Source organism: Aspergillus lentulus (assembly GCF_001445615.1).
Source record: "Aspergillus lentulus DNA, contig: Alt12, strain: IFM 54703, whole genome shotgun sequence".
Taxonomy (NCBI): domain Eukaryota; kingdom Fungi; phylum Ascomycota; class Eurotiomycetes; order Eurotiales; family Aspergillaceae; genus Aspergillus; species Aspergillus lentulus.
This window is the reverse complement of record NW_028322115.1, coordinates 2,991,208-3,014,864: the sequence shown is the minus strand read 5'-3', so window position 1 is coordinate 3,014,864 and position 23,657 is coordinate 2,991,208. Positions and strand designations below refer to the sequence as shown.

General features: G+C 50.2%; 8 protein-coding genes across 8 annotated transcripts; 6 read left to right on the top strand and 2 right to left on the bottom strand.

Moving 5' to 3' along the window:
• Positions 1-1,884: 1,884 nt before the first annotated feature.
• ALT_6914 (ammonium transporter) lies at positions 1,885-3,547 on the top strand (the record flags this gene model as incomplete). Its single annotated transcript, XM_033559542.2, has 5 exons — positions 1,885-1,893; positions 1,973-2,187; positions 2,236-2,416; positions 2,471-2,791; positions 2,849-3,547. The coding sequence occupies 5 exons, from the start codon at positions 1,885-1,887 to the stop codon at positions 3,545-3,547; spliced, it is 1,425 nt and encodes a 474-aa protein (XP_033415433.2).
• A 1,336-nt stretch (positions 3,548-4,883) lies between these two features.
• ALT_6913 (putative nucleoside diphosphatase (Ynd1)) lies at positions 4,884-7,225 on the top strand (the record flags this gene model as incomplete). The annotated part of the gene is made up of 4 exons (XM_033559543.2): positions 4,884-4,893; positions 4,970-5,004; positions 5,057-5,183; positions 5,256-7,225. The coding sequence occupies 4 exons, from the start codon at positions 4,884-4,886 to the stop codon at positions 7,223-7,225; spliced, it is 2,142 nt and encodes a 713-aa protein (XP_033415434.2).
• A 593-nt stretch (positions 7,226-7,818) lies between these two features.
• lea1 (U2 snRNP complex subunit LEA1) lies at positions 7,819-8,845 on the top strand (the record flags this gene model as incomplete). The annotated part of the gene is made up of 4 exons (XM_033559544.1): positions 7,819-7,897; positions 7,988-8,028; positions 8,105-8,365; positions 8,465-8,845. 4 exons carry the CDS (start codon positions 7,819-7,821, stop codon positions 8,843-8,845), a joined length of 762 nt encoding a protein of 253 aa, XP_033415435.1.
• Positions 8,846-9,499: 654 nt separating this feature from the next.
• Positions 9,500-10,331, top strand: ALT_6911 (uncharacterized protein; the record flags this gene model as incomplete). The annotated part of the gene is made up of 2 exons (XM_033559545.1): positions 9,500-10,019; positions 10,078-10,331. The coding sequence occupies 2 exons, from the start codon at positions 9,500-9,502 to the stop codon at positions 10,329-10,331; spliced, it is 774 nt and encodes a 257-aa protein (XP_033415436.1).
• An 843-nt stretch (positions 10,332-11,174) lies between these two features.
• ALT_6910 (uncharacterized protein) lies at positions 11,175-12,354 on the top strand (the record flags this gene model as incomplete). Its single annotated transcript, XM_033559546.2, has 3 exons — positions 11,175-11,429; positions 11,487-11,607; positions 11,663-12,354. 3 exons carry the CDS (start codon positions 11,175-11,177, stop codon positions 12,352-12,354), a joined length of 1,068 nt encoding a protein of 355 aa, XP_033415437.1.
• Positions 12,355-15,435: 3,081 nt separating this feature from the next.
• ALT_6909 (uncharacterized protein) lies at positions 15,436-16,473 on the top strand (the record flags this gene model as incomplete). The annotated part of the gene is made up of 1 exon (XM_033559547.2): positions 15,436-16,473. One exon carries the CDS (start codon positions 15,436-15,438, stop codon positions 16,471-16,473), a length of 1,038 nt encoding a protein of 345 aa, XP_033415438.2.
• Positions 16,474-18,465: 1,992 nt separating this feature from the next.
• Positions 18,466-20,706, bottom strand: ALT_6908 (DUF3405 domain-containing protein; the record flags this gene model as incomplete). Its single annotated transcript, XM_033559548.2, has 6 exons — positions 18,466-18,594; positions 18,652-19,489; positions 19,542-20,088; positions 20,150-20,409; positions 20,474-20,526; positions 20,587-20,706. 6 exons carry the CDS (start codon positions 20,704-20,706, stop codon positions 18,466-18,468), a joined length of 1,947 nt encoding a protein of 648 aa, XP_033415439.2.
• A 1,780-nt stretch (positions 20,707-22,486) lies between these two features.
• ALT_6907 (polysaccharide lyase family 20 protein) lies at positions 22,487-23,251 on the bottom strand (the record flags this gene model as incomplete). Its single annotated transcript, XM_033559549.2, has 1 exon — positions 22,487-23,251. The coding sequence occupies one exon, from the start codon at positions 23,249-23,251 to the stop codon at positions 22,487-22,489; it is 765 nt and encodes a 254-aa protein (XP_033415440.2).
• Between the last annotated feature and the right edge of the window lie 406 nt (positions 23,252-23,657).

Here is a 23,657-nt window from a genome sequence, read left to right as displayed (position 1 = left end):
CTTGGTCTATCAGCCTTTTTGGAACCAGAAGCAGCTGTCAAAGCAGGCTCAGTTCCCACCATTTCTGCGTGTGATGACTACGCCAAATTCTCATTCGCCAGTTTGGAAACACGTGTACGTCTCGTTGCCTTGCCACTTGGGTGGGTGTATGAATGTGGTGGCCAAGTCATCAATGTCATAAACGGGTGATCAGCTCACTCCGCAAGCAGCTATGGCCTGGAGAGCGGTTGGGGGCTGCACTTCACCCTACAATGGCTATACATATGATAAAGAATCTCTGGAGGTTGGACTTGTCTCACCGGAAGTTATGACGGCCATACACGACTTGTTAGATTGGAGGTCTCACATAGCAGCCGGGAACCATGAGAACGGGGTTTCAGCAACATATGGGTTAAGTATACAAGATCCCTTCCATACATATTTGGAGGCTACTCTGAAGCGAGCAGCATTCAGTCCCATATCTGCCGGATATGCGATTGCATGCATGGTGTATATGCACTACACGGCTGCCAGATATGGCACATATACTATCACGGCGCATGTGGAGAGCCATGTTGTGAATGTCTTGAAATACTCAAAAACGTGACGGCGGGTGCAGGTTTGGACTGGTCGCCGAAACCGCCTCCGCGAAGCTTTGAGGATGGCACAAGTATCAGGAGGCTTGGAAAACTCTGCGTTGATATATTCGAAGAATATGGACTGGTTCAAGAAGCCCTCAGCTGGTTTCAGTATCTCATATCCTCCGGAGATATCCGAATCTTTAATGCACTACGACCAATCAGCAAAATTGACACCGGCGCTGACTGGTCTTGAAACGCTGGATTTATTGCCTACATACTTGCCTGATCTATTTGGGATCGTGACCTACTGCATGTTTATATGGATGTGAGCATACTGAACATGTTGTTCTATTTGTTCGAGAATCGACAGCATTATTGACATTGTCTTACTCTCGCGTTGTCCCAAATGATGATTTGGCTTCCTGGAATACAATATTGCCGTCGAAGAACTTGAGTCTTGGAAAACAAGAGAAAGTAAAACTCCCATTGAGTATATGCAAGAACTACCTGCCTTATAAAGAGCTATCACAGTAAGTCCAAGCCCATATTCCCTTCTGGTTGTTTAAAGGCATCAGCGCGCAATAGCACATGTCTTCCAGACCTAGGCTTGGGCTTTGTGGTGCAGTTATACAAAATTGGACTGCTGCATCTTTCTGCTACTGATATGCGGATATATTGTCGGCGATTCAACAATGACACATCTTATTAATGTATATCAGGTCAGACGGGCCTGTCCTATAAATCGGTCCAAAGCCCCAATCTACATTCCTATCGGATTGCAAACCCGATAGAGTGCTGTTATCTACTACCAATGATCGCCCTTGGCCCTCACGCATTGCATTTCCCATTACAAGCAGGCCGATACCGCTCTAAACCCAAGATAGATGAAAGATCCGGGGTTGATAAGAGCATCAGCTGCAGCCTTATGCCTTATCAGCGTCCTCTGGGAGTTTGGCATCGTTGCATCTTGGCAACAGCAGTGAAACAAGACCAGAGCCCTGCTATCTAGTAACTCATGCTGCGTTATCATGATTATGGAGCCTAAGTTGGCGTCCTGGAACTTGGCGCGAATAGATAAGCGTCTTTCTTGTGCTGTTGGAGTAAGTTATCCCGATGAATTTCATGATTTGATCTGTACGTATCATTGCATGAAGGTTCATCTTTCGGTGGTTGAGAACCACCAAGAGTTCGAGAAACAAGGATAGATAAACGCGCTTGAGCCTTTTTGCAGGGCCCCTGATCGCTACGCATCTCTGTATTGCTGTTTGATTGCGAGCCGAAAGAGGGAGTCGAAAGCGCAGCTGCGCGACGAACACCCTGCAGTATGAGTGATGTATGTTAATGTACAAATCTTCATGATGCAGTTTTGCGCTATGAATTGAACATGACTGACGACGGCTCACGGACGATAGCCGATCTACAATGCCTCGACACCCGAAGGTGGTGATCCGACCAAACTCGATGTGAATGCGCAGTATGCCGGATTCGAGTATCATTACGTCTATATCATGACCTGCAGCTTCGTTGTCTGGCTTATCTTGCCTGGAATCGGTCTGCTTTATAGTGGGTTAGCACGCAGGAAATCTGCCTTGGCTCTGCTTTTCCAGTCCTGGATGATCCTTGCAGTGTGCGTTCTCTGAGACCATACTACTTGGATGATACTGAGCATGAATAGGACAACGTTTCAATGGATATTCTGGGGTTATTCTCTTACTTACTCCAGGGACGGCGGTCCGTTCATTGGCACTCTCAAGAACTTTGGAATGAGGGATGTCCTTGTTGCGCCGTCCCCGGGTTCTGCAGTGCTTCCTGAAATTGTCTTTTGTTTGTATCAGCTGCTTTTCTGCGCCTGCACGGTGAGAGCCTCTGCACACTTGCGACAGATGAGACCCGTACGCTGATAAGGGCAGGTGATGATTGTCGTCGGTGGGGCTTTTGAACGTGGAAATGTCCTGCCATCGTTGATATTTAGCTTCTTCTGGGCCACACTCGTCTACTGCCCGGTGGCGCGATGGACATGGAGCAGCCACGGCTGGCTTTATAATCTTCCAGCTTTGGATTTCGCCGGTGGTGGCCCTGTTCACATTGCTTCCGGCTGGGCTGCCCTGGCTTACGCAATGGTGCTGGGAAAGCGAAAGGATCCCGGCATGGTTTCGTTGCGCAAACCTCATAACACGACTTTGGTCTTCATCGGAACCGTTCTGATCTGCTTTGGGTGGCTGGGATTCAATGTACGGTCATTATCAACAATTGTCTGCCTTGAAGGGCGCGGGGCTAACCAATGACAGGGCGGCTCAACTCTCAATGCTAGTGTGCGTTCTATGGTGGTCATCTTCAACACTAATACGGCAGCAAGCACAGGCATCTTAGGATGGGCTATGGTTGATTACATCAAACACAAGCGAAAATTCTCCGTAGTTGGAGCCTGTGAAGGAGCCATTGCCGGTCTGGTGGGCATCACCCCCGCTGCCGGGTACGTGTCCGTGTGGCTAGCAGCTTGTATTGGGTTCATCACCAGCATTGTGTGCTCCCTCCTGCAGAATATCAACGACTGGCTAAATATTGACGAGGGCATGGATGTATTCAAGCTCCATGGTGTGGGTGGCATCGTCGGCGCGTTCCTGACGGGTCTGTTTGCAACTGAGAATATCTCCTCTCTTGATGGGCTCACATTTTCAAGTGGTGCTATTGATGGAAATGGTATTCAGGTTGGCTACCAACTGGCTGAAATCTGCGCCATTTCGGGTTACTCGTTCGTGGTCTCCTGCGTCTTGCTATACATTCTCAAATTCATCCCCGGTTTAAACCTGCGGGTCGACGAGGAATCCGAGATCATCGGACTTGACCAGGCTCAGCTCTTTGACGAACAGATTGGAGACTGGGGCTTAGTGGACAACTCTACTACCGTGACAACGCCAACCATTATCGGGGTTTCGAAACGGTCATCAGTTTCAAAGGATGAAACTCTCGCGGGGAAAGCAATGTAGGTTAGATAATTTATTTCTTACAATGAGATCTTAGCTTTATTCACTTAGGTGGAGTCCCATAGGTCGGGGTTTTTGAAGTTTGACATGACCCTATGGGTGGAGTTGATAGTGGGTGTTACCGTGTGGGCTACCCTTGGGACCACAGGCTCACGGAGGGATGAGTGGAGAGGAATGCATCCCATTCAGCACGTAGACTAGAGCCAATTCGGAGTTTACTATGTTCCTGAACAGAGGACGATGGAGGACTACGCCGTGCACACTGCCATCTGCAGGGATTCATGACTGGAAACGGATGCCATGCATAACTCGCTATAACTCAGACGGGGCAATCCTTGCAAGACCACCTTGAATCCAATCATATTCATGGTCTTCTAGAAAATGTACTCTGTATAGCATAGATGAATCCTAACCGTGGATGGATGACACTTGGATGTCTCAGGGTCAACTATCAGGCTATCTGCCAGTCTCACTGCAGGAGATAAAGTTGTCAAGTTCCGCCAATGACTCGACGGGCAAACTCAGCAAAGTGGGGCGAGCTTACGTCAATCCGGCCGGAGTGCGTAAGTTTAGTGCCCTTTAGCGCACTTTCGGGGCTATTTTCAGTGTTTTGATTGTAAAGGAGGGTGGGAGATGGGAACATGAACGTCTGAGGCTGGGCCTGGAGTACGTAAGTCTTCTGAAATTGTCGTACTCTCGAAAAGACTAGTACAGGGTCCAGTTGAGAGTTGTTCCTTATGCTACTGTATTCAGTCGCTTATATCTCAGAAATTATGGAACTTATATCCGGGTTGCGATGAGTGCAATTTATGACCACTGTCACTATCATGAAATCCGGATATCCAGATGGTTCCAGACCTCTTCTAATAAAGGACTAGTGGTATTCCGGTGTACGGTCCCGCTGGCGATCGGCGACGGGAGTGGTCGCGTTCTGTCGCCATCCGTTCCCGTCTTATCGTTACCCTGTAACTTTCTTCTGGCCCTTCTTTTCCCTCATTCCCCTCCAGATAGACCCTGTACGCATCATTGTCGTCTTCCTTCTAGGCGTCGTCGTCCTCTTCTCCTCTTGTTCTGTTGTTTTTAGCTTGCTTAAGCAAGGCCATTCGTTTGCTCCATCTGAAACTTGGTCTCTCTTCTCCCCCGGTTTCCCCGCCTTCTCCGTCGTCCATCGCTCGCCCCCGGTGTAGCTTACGGTTGCATGCTGTCGCATTGCTTAATTTCGACGCCTGTTCACAACTGAGTGTTGTCGCTTCTCAAACGTTCGCTTTTCAAAAGATCGCCAATCTGGCGGCAATGCTTGGCATATAATCATAATATCGGCTTTTTCTCCACGTTACCAATGGGCAAATGTATGCCGCCACTCCCCTTTTCAGCTTACTTTGTTCCTCGCTGTTGAAGCGGCAGCTGACTATCGTGTCGCATTAGGGCATTATGGCATCGTCCTGGATGCGGGATCATCTGTGAGCGTCTTAACTGTGAAAAGATTTGCTTCCCTGCTAACAACTGAGACAGGGGACTCGAGTGCATGTCTATCGGTGGTTGGATCCCGCTGTTGCTCGCAAGCACGCTAAAAGTGATGACTTGAAAACATTACCGGAGCTCAAAACAAAATCGGAATGGACGAAAAAGATACACCCTGGTAGGTTATATCAGAGGACATGTCGGCACTTTCCCTTCGGAATCCGTCTCGCTGACAATCGCATTGTTATAGGCGTGTCATCGTTCGCCGACAGCCCCGAGGCAGTAGGCCCCGATCATCTTGCGGAACTCCTCGATCATGCGCGCAAGATCGTCCCCGCCGATCAGATCAAGGATACTCCGATCTTTCTACTAGCCACTGCTGGGATGCGACTCTTACCCAATCGTGATCGCGAGCTTCTTTTACACCAGATCTGCTCCTACGCCAGCAAGAACTATGATTTTCTGCTTCCTGATTGCGGCGTGCACATTCAGGTCATCCCAGGGGTGACGGAGGCACTCTACGGATGGATCGCGACCAATTATTTGCTGGGCAGCTTTGATGAACCGAAAGGACATGATCATGGCAAGGGCCATCATACTTATGGGTTCTTGGACATGGGTGGTGCATCCGCGCAGATTGCCTTTGCGCCGAATCTAACCGAGACCGAGAAACACGCGAATGACCTGACTCTACTTCGCCTGCGAAACATTGACGGTTCCACCCAGGAGCATCGGGTTTTTGTGACATCTTGGCTCGAATTTGGCGTGCACGAAGCACGGAGACGTTATTTGGAGGCCCTACAAACCGCAGCCGGAACCGCGAAGGAACTTCCCGACCCTTGTCTCCCCAATGGGCTTCGAACCGCAATTGATGGCAAATTTCTGCGGACCGACGACACTTCGGAGTTATCTCTGCTGGGAACTGGGCGATTCGATGAATGCTTGCGACAAACATACCCGCTTTTGGACAAGGATGCGCCCTGTTCGGATGAACCTTGCCTTCTTCACGGAGTGCATGTCCCTGCTATTGACTTTGATGTGAATCATTTCATCGGTATCAGCGAGTACTGGCATACGACGCATGAGATCTTTGAGATGGGGCACAAGGACAAAGCGTACGATTTCAACACTTATCAACAGCGGGTACAACAGTTCTGTTCACAAGATTGGGAAGCCATCGACCAGGGTATACAAAAACAGTCGTGGGGAAAGAAGGTCGATCGGGAATCGGCTTCCGAGGTCTGCTTCAAGGCTTCATGGATCATCAATATGCTGCACAACGGCATCGGTATCCCTCGCGTGGGTCTCGAGGATACTACTGGTTCAGGTCACAACGGAACCAAGGAAGTTCTTTCCCATGGCAAGGAGAAAGGATTCCTCGATCCTTTTCAAGCGGTTCACAAGATTCACTCCACCGAAGTTAGCTGGACACTGGGTAAAATGGTGCTCTATGCATGCTCTGAGGTTCCAGTGGAAGTTCAAGAAGCCCAAGAAACACTCCCGGTTGGCTTTGGCAGCAATGTTCCAGGTGTGCCCAATGACTTCCAATATCCTAGCGTCGAGTTATTTCCCAGCAATGAGTCGCTTCACGTTGCGAATTGGCACGATGCGCTCTTTGATGGTGATTCCTCGCGCAGGGTTCCGGGATTCCTACTTTTCCTGGTTATTATTGCAATGGCTGCATTCTTCCTCTGCGGTCGGAGTCGTCGACTGAGAGGTTACCACATGTTCAAAAATCTCTTCAAGCGCGGAGGTGCGCCTCATCCGAGCTACCCCAGGAAGCGAAGAACCTTCCCTGGCAAACTACCATTCTTCGGTGGCAGCTCACATTCATACGAGCGCGTTCTTGAAGACGGTGCCCATGAATTTGACCTGGGTGTGGTAGGCTCCGGTCGTGGCTCTCTGGACAGAAGACACTCCTCGGATACGGATTCGAGTAGCTTCATGCCTCCGAAGCGAACAACAACCTGGAGCGGTCCAACCACACCTAGTTTCAAATTTGGATTGGACAATTCGTCCACATCGACCATTGGGTTGGGAATCACCGCCGACTCTGGCGTCAATGCCATGGATCGTGCCGGGTTGGTCGTGAGGACGGAGAGTAGGGACCACCTGGCTCCAGTAGCACTAGGGCCGACCACAAACGGCCGTCGCTCTAGGACAGGCAGTCCGACGAGATCTCACAGATCACCCAATATGACTCCCCTAAATCAAGACTAATGACCATACTGTTTAATCTGCATATTGTTTGGCGTTACGGTACGGTTTCCATCGTGTCTCCTGCATCTGAAAACTTTCCTCGGTGACCTGCACTTCCCTGTCACTCTTCGATGCGATTCAGATGTTGAATTGCTTTCTACTTTCCTTCGTCATTAAATTATGATCTTGTGCTCCGGAGTACATAGCTGCTGCTTTTGTTCCGACATCTTTTCGCAAGCCGTTCTCTGGAAGGAATTTGGCTTATACGTTTTAATGAGGTCTCATGTATCATAGACTCGAAATCACTTATATAGCACGTCCATAATAAACAAAAATGCTGGATATTTCTTGATTCAATCAAACACTTGTAACATCACGTGCTTCATTAGAAAGCTGAGTTGGTCAACTCACCGCCTGGCAAAATCTTGAGGTAATGCTGCTTCAATAATTCAGCCATGCGCTAGAGAGCTTCGGCTTCAATCTCCGCTTTCTGCGATATATTTCAATTGCTTTGTTGTCATCTCAATTATCATCTTCCCTTTTGTTCGATTCTGCGCATCACTTGCGTGCATGATACCCCAATAGAGAAGCAGCAATAATATTCCACCGCCGGAATGCGATTGACCGTCGAACTTATTCAGAATTCCCTTTCCTACATCAATCCGCTGAAGGACCGCGAGCTAGATCTTCGAGGTGGGTTTTGCACTTTGGCCTGAAAAGGGCAGATACTACACTTTTGTAATGAGCTTGATTGATATCGATTTTTTTTTTTGAAATATGTAGGGCACAAAATTCCTACCATTGAAAACCTGGGTATTGCAAAGGTATGTTTGGTTCGAAACGTTGAGCCTCTCGGCTCGATTCGTTGGCTAGTTGTAGGATAATGCTTATTGGCAATAGGACCAAGATGCGATCGACTTTACGGATAACGATATCTCCTCCCTGGGGAACTTCCCCTACTTTCCTCGTCTCCACACCCTCCTTCTTGCGCGCAATCGGGTGAAGCATATTCAGCCGACGATAGCTTCCACCATCCCTAACCTGACGACGCTGGTCCTCACGGCGAACAATATGTCCGAGTTGGCGGACTTGGACCCCCTCCGAAACTTGACACGCTTGACTCATCTGGTGTTACTGGAGAACCCTGTTACAAGGAAAGAGGTGAGCTGCCCTGCCTTTTCGCGCACGTTCCATACCCAGGATTCGATGTTTAACGCTACTACAACGCGTCCTCTGAAGAAGAGTTGCTGATGTCTATAGCACTACCGATACTGGGTGATCTGGCGGATACCAAGCGTCCGATTCCTCGACTACCAGAAAGTGAAAGACGCGGAGCGGGCAAAGGCGAAGGAACTATTTGGTACTGCCGAAGAACCAACAGCTCTGGCGTCCAAGATTATGGGCATCAAATCTCGTACCTTTGATGTACCGTCTGGCGGCGCTGAGCGAGCACCGGCAGACAAGGCTGTTAGGGTCAAGCTGACCGAGAAGGAGAGGAAGCGGGTCGAAAAGATGATCCGTGAGGCGAGAAGTCTCCAGGAGATTACTAGACTGGAGAAAGAATTGAACGAAGGGCGGATACCCGGAGGCGCTCTTGATGCCGGTGAGGACAGCGACGATGAGAATCGGATGCAGACGTGAATGCGGACCGGCGTTGAGTTTCACTTGTTCTATTACGGGAATTATGTGTTCGAATATGTTTTTGAAGGGCTCTGCATGAGGCACATGTGTGGTTTTAGTGGGTTCTCTTTTACTCGGAGTTATTTATGCGTGTTCCTCGGCAGCACAATACAAAAGCTCTTCAAGTCGAGTATACCTAGATTAGTCCATTAGGGTCATCGCGGCACAGAATACGCAACTACTAGTTGACTCGCATCAGCCGTTGTAACCGAATTGATAACGGCCTGACTGAAGGAGGATTCTGCCTGATGCCAAGACTTCTAATCTGATAAGATAACACGTGCTTTGCATATCGGCCTCAAACGTCATCAATAATAATGTATCTGTCGTTGAGGATCATTCTGCCAGATGACATGGCTTGACGCTTCAGTGCAGGATAGATACTCCAATTAACTAACCTGCTTGCTAGTTTCCCGTTACTCTGCTGGGCAAAGAACAGAATACCTCCCATCAATCAATATCAAACCCCGCAATCCGCACCACACCCTGGCTCCAAACATCTATAGCAAACGTCTCTCCTCCCTAGCCCTCCAACTACGACGCCGGTATACATCTACATCCCCATCCGCTACTTCAACCGTCAGTATCCCATCAAACCCATCATTACCAGCAAAAATGCCACCCCGCGCCCCCTGGCTCTCAACCTTCCAATCCCACCTCTCCAAGTCCTCAACTTCCGAATTCAACATCACAACCGTCGCCCTCGACGCAAAGGGCCAAACCGTCCCACGCACGCGCACCTGCGGCTTCCGAGGCTGGTTCCCAAACCCAGAACTACACTCTAGCGCGCTCAAGACCCTAGACTCGCAGAACGAGCGCCCCAACCCACCCGTGTACGAGAGCGAGATGATCTCGTTTACGACGGATGCGCGGATGGAGAAGATCGGGCAGCTGGAGGCGTCGGGGAATGTGGTTGAGGCGGTGTTCTGGTTGAAGGATGTGGGTAATCAGTGGCGGGTGCGAGGAGAGGCGTTTGTGATTGGGGATCCGTCCGGTGGGGAGGGAGAGGAAAAGGCCAGGGAGGAGATTAGGAAGGGGTTGAGGGTTTGTGATGGGTGTGAGGGGAAGGAGAAGGAGTGGAGTTGGGAGAGCCAGGTGACGACGTATTTTGCGAACCATACGCCTGTTCTTAGAGGTTGGTTTTTCGTCCATTGTGCTTGGTTACGGCATATTTGAAAGCTGACGTTGTATAGGTTCGTTCAAGAACCCTCCGCCTGGGACGCCGAGATCGCAGGTACCCACTGATCCCGAGCTCAAGCTTGGTCAGAAGCTGAATGATCTACACGACCCTGTTGCTCGTGGGAACTTTCGCGTGGTTGTCATTCGCGCTAATGAGGTTGAGCGGTTGGACCTGTCAGACTATGAGAAGCCACAGCGGTGGAACTGGACCCTTGTTGGTGGGACTAGTGATGATGCTAAATGGGAAGAGACTGAGCTATGGCCGTAGACAAAGTATTTAGTCTAATTGCGCAGCGAAGTGGGCAGTCCAATACACTGTTCCAACTATTCTATGGCACACTGAGTGATAATATAGGCTGCATTCTTCTCATTTATCTTCTTTGTGCTGTGCTGATCAGATAGACAGGCGTCTTGTCCTAGCGTGCTTCCTTGTTACTAGATATAGAGCAGACGAGTGAATATCAAGAAGCTTCAGCATGTTCTGTTCTCCCCAACCCCTCCATGCTCACCACCCGGACGATCCAGTTCCGGGTCAGGCCCGGACATGCCCTGAATATCCTGTCGATAAAAGCATATATCATCCCAATCGGGCTTAGATGAGGCGATTTTCCAGAGAGCAGTGAATTGAGTCTCCCAGTCTCGCCTGTTTCCCTCTCAGTGTGGAGCCTGGTGCTGATTTTAGATGGAATATTCCGCTCCAGCAGCGTCAACTCAGTGTATCCATCTCAGTTAAACATTCACACTCTTGTTTACCTTGTCTGTTAGCGTCGCTTGAGTATTCAAGCCCCCTCCCATCTGGCCTTCTCTTTCTCTCCTTCTCTGCTTCTTCTCTCCGCCATCATCACCATCATTACCATCATTCGTCCATATCCTGCTCTTTAGCTATTGTCAAGGCGCTCAAAAATAAATCAATCATTTCCATACATACAAGCTCTGCTTGTTACGTCTCTGGTAAGGAACTGGTCAATTTCTTGATGTCCCGGCGTCGTTTCAGCTCGCTAACACAAGTCGTCTGCGCAGCTCCCACATCACATCGGTGAGATACCTGTCGATCGCTCGGATCTGTTGGCGACATTTCAGCTAACACGGGTCAGCTCCAAAGACCATCACAATGTCCGAGAAAGCAGACGAGCTCTGTGTCAAGTGCGGGGCCCCTCGCGCGAAGGGTTTCGTCGGCATGGTGACCAGCATGTGCCTCGACTGTGCCAGGGTCAAGCTTGAGGCTGACACGGCAAACATCCACAGTGCGAAGGCGGCCCATGCCGTCGAGCCCCTCGCCAATCCCCAGTCCGAGGCTGAGGAAGCCGCTGGGAGCGAGAGGGCCTCTAGCGTGGAGGAGGGCGAACAGCCCTCCCGCAGCCGCAAGGTTAGTATCCGACTCGCTCTCTGCTTCGATGGCACGTTTATGCTGACGATCATCTAGCGGCGCATCCAGCCATCAGCGGCCAAAGGCGCTGATGGTAAAAAAATGACGCCGGCGTGTGCCAACTGCAAGAAGTCAAAAATACGTTGCACGCACCGTCAGGTCATCGAAGACGATGACAGTACGTTTCCTTCTCTTCCATTCTCTTTTGATCGGGATGAGCTAACTGTTTCAAGGCAACGTCCCCTCCCGAAAACGGAAGAGGGAAGCAGAGGCACACGTCGGCGTCAGGGATGACGCTGGCAATGGCAGCGACCCTTCTGCCTCGGTGGGCGCGGAGGACCAGGCTCCCCCACCAGCGAAGAGACCCCTTTGGATCCGGTTGAAGGGCAAAAAAGAGGAGGTGTTGACGGAGTCCGCCCCTCGTCCCGCCGGATCCGAAGCTGGTGTCTCTGTCGCAAAGAGGCAGGCCCCGGGCGGACTTCGCAAACGCAAGTTTGTCGAAGTCGAGGAGGAAGCGTCTTCGGGCGCGACTGAATCGAAACCCGCAGCCGCTGTGAGCGTCGAAGGGACCGGCTCCGTGGAGGCGTCCAGCCCTCCACGGAAGCGAACCCGACGGGGGCGAAAGCCAAAGGCGGAGCGTGATGTTGAAGCCGTTGAGCAGGCGGCAAACACGACTCCAGCACCCGTCGTGGCACCTGCCGCTGCCAGGTCCCCCGCCACAGCTCCGGGGTCGCGGCCTTTACCCTCCTTCCCGATGAACAATCTGGAAGGAGCCGCCCATTTGTCAGTGCATGCGGTTCTCAGCAGAGAGCTGCAGCAGAAGCTGGAGGACGCCGAGACCAAGTGGCTCGCTGCGATTCGATCCCTCCAAGCTGCCAAGCAAGCACTTGACAATTGGGTGGAGGTGTGGAACAGGGGGCTGTGAAAGCAGCTCTCCCTGTTCTCATGCCTGGTGAAGGTCTGCAAGGTGTTGCTTTTGCGGCTGTCGGCAACCTTTATCAGCTGTTTCTTTTGTTCCTGTAATTAGAGCGCGGCGCAAGGCCGGTCTGGTCGGTTCCTGTATCTGCCCCCTTGACCTCCCGTACAGGGGATGGGCGAGGTGTGGCTTTTTGTATCTGCGTTGGGTTGATGTTTTTTACTCTGTATTCAGCAGCCTGTTCCTCGGGCCCTGTCTCTCGCTCAACTGAATGAGGGAATTGTGGGCCCAGGGCGGCTCCTGCTGTTTGCCGCTTTGCATGTACTGTACAGCTTTGTCTTTTCCCTGGTTAGCTTTTCTGCTTTTGCTTCTCTTTTTCGCATGAAGTTTCAGAAATGGTTTATTAAGAAGCCGACGATACCGCGCGAGAATTGATGATTTTGATTGACTGAAGCTGCATGATTTCGCATCCAGTAGATGGACTACGTTTGCTGCAACACCACCAAGAACGAGTGAAACTTCGTAAAGATAATCCAACCCATCATCTTGCCGTAGACCCGTAGCTTGACGATCCTTCTTCCTCGTCGACTCCTTTGGAGAGGTCTGGACGGCCAGCAAGTTGCCAAGCCCGAGCCAAAACAGGAAAGTCTTACCAATTACCCGATTGAGAATAACCCGGCGACACTCGGAGACAAAAGTACTGTATTCCTACGCTAGAGAAGGGCGAAATAATCAAGAGGAATTGATCAGGTCACATGAAGATGATCAGGCATGAATTTCAAATCATTCTTTGTTCCAAGTCGGAAATTGGTGCCTAGGAACTGACTGGCCTCAACGTCAACGTCAAGGTCAACGGATAGGAAAACAAAGAGCAATCAATGCTCATTGCACACTATCTAAGCAAGATAATGACTTCATGTCTTTTTGGATCTCCGTCTAATTACAATCCCACAGTACCACCATGATCAGCACAGCAAACATGTTTGGCTTGTTACAGATCAGACTATTATGAGAACTTTAATGTTTGGTGAGACTACGTAGTACAGTCACACTCACACTAAACAAAGACATCTCCACGGGCTCTCCCGCCCATCAGCAAGTAATGTGGACTTACCCAAGACAACTAGACAAGACAGTTGTCAGCCGTTTGACATCTCGGCTTGTTAAAGTTCTGGCTCAGTGTCAGGATGTCCACTCATGTCCGTAGGTCGGCTCGGCAGCAGTCCGACGTTGAGGAGAAATGCAACTCGACAGTCTGGCACTCGTCGACCAGATGTCGATTCTTGCTTTCTCAGTGTGACTACTGCGTCTGTTGCATCTATCCCTGTTATGTCCGGGAACCGTTACGTGTCATGACTTGCTTGGGAATAGTTCGCCGTTATCACTGTGATGATGCGGATCGGACACTTGATTTTGTCATCTTAACGGTCAATGATAGTCATCATATGGTTGTCTCATACTCTCAATCGCTCAGAATTCTGTGTCTTCCTTGATCCTGCAAATGCATCCTGCCCTCAAGTCGACACGGAGTACCTCGTACGAGGAGCTGCTTGATTATGCCTACTTAGACTGAACCCATTTATCTGATGCAATTGGAGACTCAAGTAGTCCGATGTGGAGCAGACGAAGCAAATAAGGCTTCCAGCCTGAATCGAAGTCAGGCGTGTTATGGCATCCATTTACCCCATCGGGCAATGCGCACTCTGATCATCCACCCCTCCACGCATATCATACTTCGTGGAGTGCCAACTTTAAGGACCCATATCATCGAATCCGGGGCGGGAAACAATGCAATTGTTTTGTCAGGTTGTTCACGCTTTACTCTCCAGGATCCTTCCAGGCGGCAGACAGACAAGGTGTTGAGCATTGATTGGCAGTCAGCAGCTTGTGATAGACGAAACCGCTGCCTTGCATATCGAATTGCACGCAAACTTTCCATCCACGAGCGGACGGTTCACCGCAACTTTGACAAGCGTGAAACGTCAGCAGCGTCTTGGGTTTGCGTTAACCCAACTAAAATGGGTGTTGGAGGGGTATTCTGGATAGTCGAGAAGCCAGCAGAACGTGCATTATATTTGTATCTACTGAGTTCGTGGAGACGGTAAAAGATACTGCAATGGTAAAAAATAATATTAGGTACCTAGCAGTACTCCAAGGCATCGTCACTGAAGGCAACCCTAGTAATCTTACAGAGACGTCAGGACAACCCGCCAAGGAAAACTAGCAGGGAATTTCCGTCGGGTATGGGTCCTTATTCTTAGCCCAAGTCCTAAATTTGATTGTTTTGTCCCTTTTGTAGGACAGTTCTCGGAGTATGACAGTCGCTCATGCAGCGGTAACGTAATATATATCCCTGTAAGTCTGCCGTAGCGTAACTCGTAAGATAACAACAAATGCGGCTTCCTGCAGCCATCGACCCATGCCAAGTCTCGGGCTTCACTTTCGGGGAATGATAAAGTACCGCTCAGCTGCACGGGATACATGATACATGGTGGCATCTATCTAACAAACCCTTCCTACAAGTACCTTGAGTGCTTGACGGTGTTGTTCGGCCTCTACCTTTGGTAACTCGTCTGTAATACACGTGTAACGTTACCTCTTCTCTGTCGAAAAGTAATACGCCGCCTCCGCTCACTCAACTCCATAATTCTGGCCCGACCCGTCTCATTCTCCCTGTTTCTTTTCTCATCCTCCCCATATCTCTTTTTTGACCTTCGACCGTCGACTCTGTTCGAACGACGGCCATCTCTTAGCTATTTCCTTTCCTATCCTGCGATATTATTTGCGGCGTGTCCGTACCGTCATTGAGTACAATAATCAATAATCTCAAAGACGACCAAACGCTCACTACTATCTCGCCCGATTTCTACTGTTTTTGGTGATCATTTTCTCCGCCTTATGGGAGGATACTGAGGAACCAACGGGTTCCGACCGCGACCAACGGTACTCGCCACTATCGAACCTCACGACTGACGACGGCACGATTATTCAAATACCATTTCTAAATAGGATTGGAGGCAATTGATTACCTTCATCCTTATTTCTCTACTTTTTTTAATCTCCCAATTGTGTCCGACGTAGCATACAGCCATGGCTCCGACAATGGATGCTTTAGGAGCCTTCACGTACATGTGCGACAACCTGCCGACTTGGATCGATCAAATTTCAGAATTGGCTGCCTATACTGCTGCGAAACATGCCGAGTACACCGAGGCTTACAAGAAATACGCCCCGGGGAGGCCCCGGCGACGTAAGAATAGCTCCGTCTGTTCCATTCGCACCGATGACATCTTCTCTTCGTCCCAGCATCGCGGTACCTCGGTCGAACCGACCCAGGGAACCCCTAGCACTGCAGCGGGAGCCTCGATAGCCCAGATTAGGTTGATTGGGAATCCCCGAAAACGCAGTGCCGATGGGACCCCTTCCATCAACTCCGCCGAGGAGACTGCGGACTTTGTCAGCATTCGACACAACGTGGTCATCCACTACGACGGCCACACGCAAAAGTCTCTGGAGGAGATGGTACGGAATATTGGTACGGCACGGAACAATATGCGACGAGGCAAGATGTCACAGATCTCCCTGGGTGGGCTCCGACCGCGCATGGGCAACCCAGACGCGAGGAAGAATCGTCTAGCACCAGCTCTTCTGGAGCAGGCTGACTGTTCTGATGGCGACATACTGACCAATATCCGCAGCATGCGAAACAGGGGTCCTCCACCCGCGGAGGCGTCCTCAAGCCGCGTTCCTCCGAAGGAAACGGTTTTTGATGTGGTAGATAGACAGCTCGAACTGGCACACAGCCATTGCGAGACAGCGGCTTACCAGTTCCTGCGCTATGGAGATTGCTCGGCGGAATTGAAATTCGTTGTGGAGAACTTCCGGTCACTACTTGAATTAGCAACCAAAGAAGCGCAAAATCTCAAGCCAGAGCAACCTGAGGAGTCTTTAAAAGAAGACGTGAAGAAGGAAAGTGTCACGGTCTCACCTACGAAGACGGCTGCCGAACCTGAGGGCGGTAAACCTCTCGCTTCATGCACCGACGAAATCGAAGTTGACGACGCTTCGGCTGTTTCAGTGGAATCTATCGATATCAAGGCCTTCCGCTCCAGTCGGCTCAGAGTCTAGGTCAACAACTCATCACCTATCATACAATGTTCTATGAGAACTACCTCCAAACTTTCATTGGGTTTAGCGTCGTGCAGCGTTACTATCATCATTATGGGCAGTATATCATTTGACTATCGATACCATCATTATCATTATGAGCGAGAAAAGCATGGCTATGTTTTTGGTTGGCTTGCTCCTTCTTGCGTCTTATTCCTTTGCAGCGGCTATTTATCTCGAGCCCTCGAGCACTCCATTCCCTTCATTTATTTCTTTCTTTCCATTCTCGGTTATGGGTTTCCTTCTTGTCTGTCTACGAACTATTTAACAACGTCAGACTAGCATGGCGTTGTGACGCTGGCGTTTCTGACTTATCCTGATCTCTTCAAGGCCATGATAACAAGGGTCATATGCAGTATATATTACAATATGTATTGAGACTGATAATTCATTCAAACAATCTCCAACACCTCATCTTTAAGATGATCAACTTCAACTATACGCCTGTGCTTGGTGGAACCAGTCAACGATCCACGACCACTTGAGAGTTAGTCCACAGGACTCAACGCTTCAAACCATGACACTGAGGAACGAAGATCCCAAATCGAACAGCTGCAGGCCGCATCATCCCACAAATTCATCAGTGGCTAGCTGACGAGGTGAAGAACAGTGCCCCCCTGTCCCATACTGCATTCTTTCCTTTACCTACCTCCCACCCTTGTGTGGGTGGTCTTGCACGAACAACAGCGCAGTAACCGCCCCAAAAACCATGCGAAATACCGTAACAAGCGCCCCGCCTCATCCATGTCATTTACCACCTCCGTACCCTGATTGGTGTAACGAACCGGCCGCTACGGGCGCTAGAGGCCGGGGGGAATCCCTCCCGGCGACGCGGCGTCGTGTAAGAGGCCCGTTTTGGGAAAATGGTGCCGTGTGAGCTAGCCTTGGACTTGAAAGTGTCAGCACTGACACCGTATTACCTCTCCCTTTGTCTCAAAGCCAAAGGCGAGAGTGAGAATCAGGCTGTCTGTTTTCTGTTGGCAAAGAGAGAAGTTAACCCCGATTGCTGTGGTTAGGTGGACCACGGTAAGGTAGGTTGCGGGGATCGATCAGACCAGGCCTGTGCCGTCAAATGCCTTGCATCAGCACTCAGCTGTGAACATTCATACCCCATAATTACCTACCGTTTACCAAAGGACGTAAGGTGCTCCCGGTAGAAGTTCGGTTCCGTACTAAAGGACGGAAAACTCCAAGTTCTAAGGGGACAGCGGCACGCTCCCTTGAAACCTAATCCAGAAACTGATGGAAGTCTCTGAATTCAGTGGAAACTCAGTACGCAGTAGATACTGTACGCGTAATATACCTGTCAGTTTGGTTGTCGGGGTCCGTGTCAATCGGGGAATGCACTGCGAGTTGTGATAGATCACATTTGAGATTGGATTACGCATGTTGTATTTAAATGTCTAATACACTTAGTATTGAGATCATACGGCAGTACCCCGTAGCAGGTAAACAGATAAGTAGTGCCGGTTCCTCAGATTATGGCTGAATTGGAGATGGATTTTGGCTCTGATACCTGGTTCACTGAGTGAGAGTGATTCGGACAACTGCCTAGGAGCACTTCGCAGTAACCTGGCTGAGCATATACATGCTGAATTTCTGGTCTATCCACAGACTCGTGGACTAACAAGGGCAGACAAAACGGCAACTGGTCATCGCACTATTCCTATGAGTTGGCTTGAAAAGACAACAGGCTCCGGAAGGAATTCAGCTCGAACCCAATGGATATCAATAGATATATACCAAGCATCGCCAAGATACACGCCAAGTGCCTGATCTCTATTCAAACAACAAATGAAATAAAACGACAGACTCGAAGATATGTGATCACAGACTCCAGACTCCACTGACTGGGCCGACAAACCGGCACTCTGGTCAGGCTGATGCGAAATGTAGTAAAACAAGTCTATATATATACAGAATCAACGAAGCAGGCAACAAAACGAAGAGGTATCACGGAATGGCAACGTATCCCAACTCGTAATCAAACCTATAGTGTGTGTTATCCGCGTCCGGTCGAACATCCTTGACAGGATGGAAAAGTATCGACGGCAGGCAGACCCGTCCGTGTAAGCTCTCATACTATAATGCATCGCAATTAGCATGACTGGCTGATCATAGCTTACGCATAATTCTTACCAGCTTCCCTCCAGTGCCCTCCTTGCGCCATCCCAGAAAGTTCCAATACAGCCGTCCGGCCAAATTGGCGCGATAGTACCACGAGATGTCCCTGAAGCGGGCTTCCCGGCCCCAGGAAAAGGGGCTGTTCTTTGTGCTTCCAGCTCTTCCATTGACACCGGAGTTGAACCATTTATCCACGCTTTCCGGAGGCAAGTTCTTGTCCGAGTAGATCGGGTGCGGAGCGGTAATCGCTTTGAGGCCATGATGCAGTGCGACGGTGACTGGGAACATCTCCGAGCCCATATGTCGACCAGCGAGGTTCTCCGCGTCCATGGCGAGCAACAATCTCCTCGAAAGCCGGGAATGTGTAATCAACGAGGCTCGACGGGGAGTATCGTTTCCTACATACCCTGATACTTCATTTCGGATGACCCAGTCTGTACCGATGGGGTGGAATATTGGAAGAAAGCCAATGTAATCAGCTTCCTCGCCAACTCCCCAAATATAGGAGTCCTGGCCCGGCGAGGGGACTGGCGGCTCGGGACCAACGGTCTCCCTGTCCTCCACGGGGATGGGACCGATGGGTAAAGGGCCCCAGACCGCTTCGTCTTCGATCTGCTCCACAAACTTTCGGAAAGCGCTGTCATAGTCACCATGAACTGCCGGGATATAAAAGCGAGCATTGCGTTCCCACATTCCCCGCCGTGGTTGCTTCCGACCAAACTGGGCTACCTTGTTGGCGTACTCATAGTGATGGCCCGTAAACCGAGCATCGACCTCCCAGTTCCATACAAAGTCGAACTCGGGATGTCGCAGGGCAAAATTTTGAATGGAGAGCCATTGCGCATGATGGACACTACAACCGTCAGCTGGGCTCGATCAGTGGTGCAGTTGCCATGTTGACGTACTCAACGACATTGTGATCGAGATTTGGATACCGGGCCGCGACCATTGGCTCATTCCAGAGAATGGTCATGTTCCAGAATTCTTCAGGGATATTGTCTTTCAGGACCTTCTGATGTACTTCAACCTGGTCAATGGGGAGTCCCGAGTCCTTGACGTGAAGGAGCAAAAAGACAGAGTACTCCCCTCCTGATTGTAGCGACAGCTCAGTGATCATTGAACGGATGGCCTGAAGATCATTCTCGGCATACTTCTTTCCGATATAGGTGCGAATTAGGACAGCAGTTCGTGACTCGGGCGCGATCTGCTGTTTTTCTTTAGAGAGACCGTCATTCGTCTGAGAGAATCTGGCGGCATTGCGAGCATAGCACTGATTTTGCAGGTCCGACCAATCCACTTCGTTCCACTTAACCTTGGATGGCTTGATCCAGTTGGAGACATGACTTTCGTCCTCTCCAAAACCATAAGCACCATATCTAGTGTAGCGGTCAAAGGAAACCTGACCATTGAACCCGACGGCCTCGTGGCTACCAAATATAGGGGATGGGAACTCTGGCCTGCAAGTCAGCATTCTCAGTGCAGCAAGGCCTCCAAAAGCACAGAGAAAACCTACCATGCGGAACGCCAACGTAGACGCCGACCTGATCATCCAAACTCTCATTCAGGAGCTTCCCACGCGGGCCTTCGCATGGGACAAATGGACTCCGATGTGTGTTCTGCCATTCTTGACTGCCATAGTCTGGGTATGGTCGGTATATCCTGGGGACCTTGCTGCCTTGCTCTTCGAATCGAGGATCTTCAAGGATGGTACGGTCGTCATGACTCGGAGGGACGGCTAACCTGTCCAATGTGGACACGACATGGCTGAACACACTATACACAATGAAGAATCCCACGTTAGTTCCCGGCTTTATCCACCGGTGGAACTTATGCACACCTAGGATAACGCTTTTCTTCCTCGAGATACCTCTCTTGCGCGGTCTTGCGTCTCTGTTTCCCAAGGATTAACGGTCAGTTCTCTACTTCCAGTCAGGCAAGCGCATGACTTACATTGGGTATCAGAAAATCCAAGTTCAATGACCACACTGTCATCAAAAGCGTGAAAAAGACTGCCGTTAAGAGGCCATGGCGCGCAAACCGGTGCATCAACATCTTGTTGATTGCCTGCATGGTTGCGGGGAGGGAGGGCGAAATGCATTTAACCAATGCGCCGGAGGATCATCCAAACCAACTGCTTCAAACAGATGAGCATATATCATTACCAAGGTAGCAGCCGATGGGGGAATGTTTCATACTGAGCAATCCAGCAATCCAATGAACGACGTTGATCAGGAACGGGGCCTGGATCCGCAATGCTTAGCAGTATCACTTACTCTGGTGGATGATATGATAGGATACACGGTGTTCAAGAGACCCTAGAGTCCCTCGCTGAGATTGAGGAGAGGAAGCGCCATGCTGGACTCGTCATGTCGTGGACTTGGACTGCGAACCCTTTTGGTCGACTAGTTGATCAGGGCCTTCTTTGATTTCCACCGGCAAGACCCTTGTGGGTCAGTGGCACGCAATCCTAATGCTGAAGCATCCACGCATTCCACGCATTCCACGGATGACCAAAGTTTATCCTGCTGTCAGTGAAATGCGAGTCTACTGATTTTCGACGTGAGAAAAGAGCCCTATCAAGGCTTGTGGCTGTTCCTAGTATATGCAAGGTGATTATGAACCTCATTTTCGGTGACAAAATCTGCAGAAATCGCCAGAATCTAGATATGCATACAGCTTAACACTGAAGGAGCGCAAAGGAGCGCAAAGGAGGAGGAGGATGGAAATGTGGCAACGCAGGTCCACTTTCGTCCCTGGATTGATGGATAAACGGCAGGAACGGGAATCCAACCAAGGTCCCCTCAACTACATACAACTCTCTACCGTTCCGCATGCATAACACCTAACAAGATCTTCATGATTTACGGGGCGCAATTGCAAATCCCAGTGTCTGATCTTCAGGATTACGTAGCTGTGGATTGACCCGCATATCTGGGTGTGACATCTCAGAAAGAGAAAATTCTTCTGCAGTTCAGATATCCATACACTTAGTAAATAGAGCCACCATCAAGCAATCCAGGAGATTGACTTTAACTATTCTCCTTGACTTATGAATCTGCATCAATTATTAGCATCAAACCTTCCTTTCGGAGTATATCTCTCTATGTGGTAGGCTAAAATGGAAAGCAATTATGATATCACGTGGGACCCCTGTCGCGGATTGCCAGCCAGAGGATTTATGAACAACCAATGAGCATAGAGCTAATGGGGTGCGGTGCGCGTCGAGTGGAATGATCGACAACAATAAACCACACAGTCGGAACAGACCTGCTCTTCTCCTAATGTTCATTCCGTCATTGTCTTAAACAAGGGCATCCTTCACTTAGCAATTTTGCGTCTATCTACAATATTATTGATGAAAAGCTGGCAGAGAAGCGATAGTGTGGAATACATAGTCATAAGGGATCTGAAACAAACATATAATCGCAACTCGCACGGATTCAGGGGACAAACATGAACGGGCCAATTGTGCCGTGTCTCGAATCAGGGACCGAGGGTAAGCTTTCATAGACACACGTGGGATGGCAAGGGTCCTAGGACGGATTAACGAGTGCACACAGACACTAGATAGTCTACGGGCCTACAGGGTTCAGACTATTCTTGTCCGTAGTGCTACTGCACTCGAAGTGGAGTTTGCCTTGAATTAGTGGAAGGGCCAAGTCTATGTCAATTTGTCTAGCTACGAGCTGGTCATCTCATACCTTGTCGGAAACACTAAGCACTAGCAGCAAAATAGGACTTGGAACTCTCTCCCGAATACTATCAGTCACCATCATCCCTCTATCTGGTCATCGTATCTTGAATCCATGCACCTTCGCATTTTCCGAATCATCTTGAGATTCGGTGATGCTTACCACTGCGCGGGATCCGCATCGGCAAAGGTCGTCCCTGCCGCTATCTCATCATACCAGATTTGTCTTGTTCCCTGCGTTCCCTTCATGCCCTTATCATCATGCCATCCATTCGCATACAGCCCAACCCGGAACTGGAACTCGCGGTCGTCATCCACCGTCGTGCTGATACCATACTGCTCCAGCACCTTGACCCCATCAAACCACATCTTATAGAACCCCGTACCATCCGACTTCCAACTCGCCTGGATAATCACCTTGTGCCACACGCCCGCAGTCACCGTGGCAAGGTTACTAAACGTCTGGATCTTCTGCGCGCAGACGCTCCCCTGCTTGACGCGCGAGTAGAGCTGGTTCCCGACCAGCCACACCATGCTCGAGGGCATGTAGTCGTCGCAGCCCGTGTCGGAGAAGTCCGCGATGAACTGCGCAATGTTGTACGACTGCGCCGGGGAGAACTGCCAGTCCTGCTGTAGGCGGAACGCGAAGCCGTAGAACCCCGTGTCGCCGCGCTTGTACACGTTGTTCTTGACGACCTCGGAGTGGTAGCGGCCTGTGTAGCTCGCATCGTAGACCTGGGTCATCTTGAGGGAGGTGGAGCCCTCGTAGGCGACGTTGCTGACCTCCTGCACGGTACCGGAGTGTTCGTGGTTGACGGAGTCCCAGCCCGCCAGGGTGCCGGTGTTGCGGAAGATCTGTGTGGCGTTGCTGGGGAGGGCGCAGCTGAGCAGGGCCAACGCCCCGAGGATAGAGGGTTTGATCATTTTGAGGGATGGGACAGTTGCCTGATCTGTTGGTTCGAGTACAAAAGTGCTCGAATCTGGGGGGCTATATATACCCCTGGGTATGACTTCTGCACCGGCAAGCATCGTGAGACCAAGGTTACATCGCATCTGCAGGCGATACCCTAATCATCTTGTCATCACAACTAAGCATTACATTGCAGGACCCTCTTGAGACTAGCAACAGCATAAGCTAGACCTGCATCTGCCGAAAATGGAAAATGGGCCCCCGTCACCGTTAGCTCGCCGTCGCCGATTTGCCGACCACCGGCAATTGACATGGAGGGAAACCATCGGTGTTTCAGACCACATCACCGTGGCATTGAAGAGTTGCAGCTGAATGTTGAGGAGAAAGAAGAACAAATAACCTAAAGTAAAATAGGTGCAA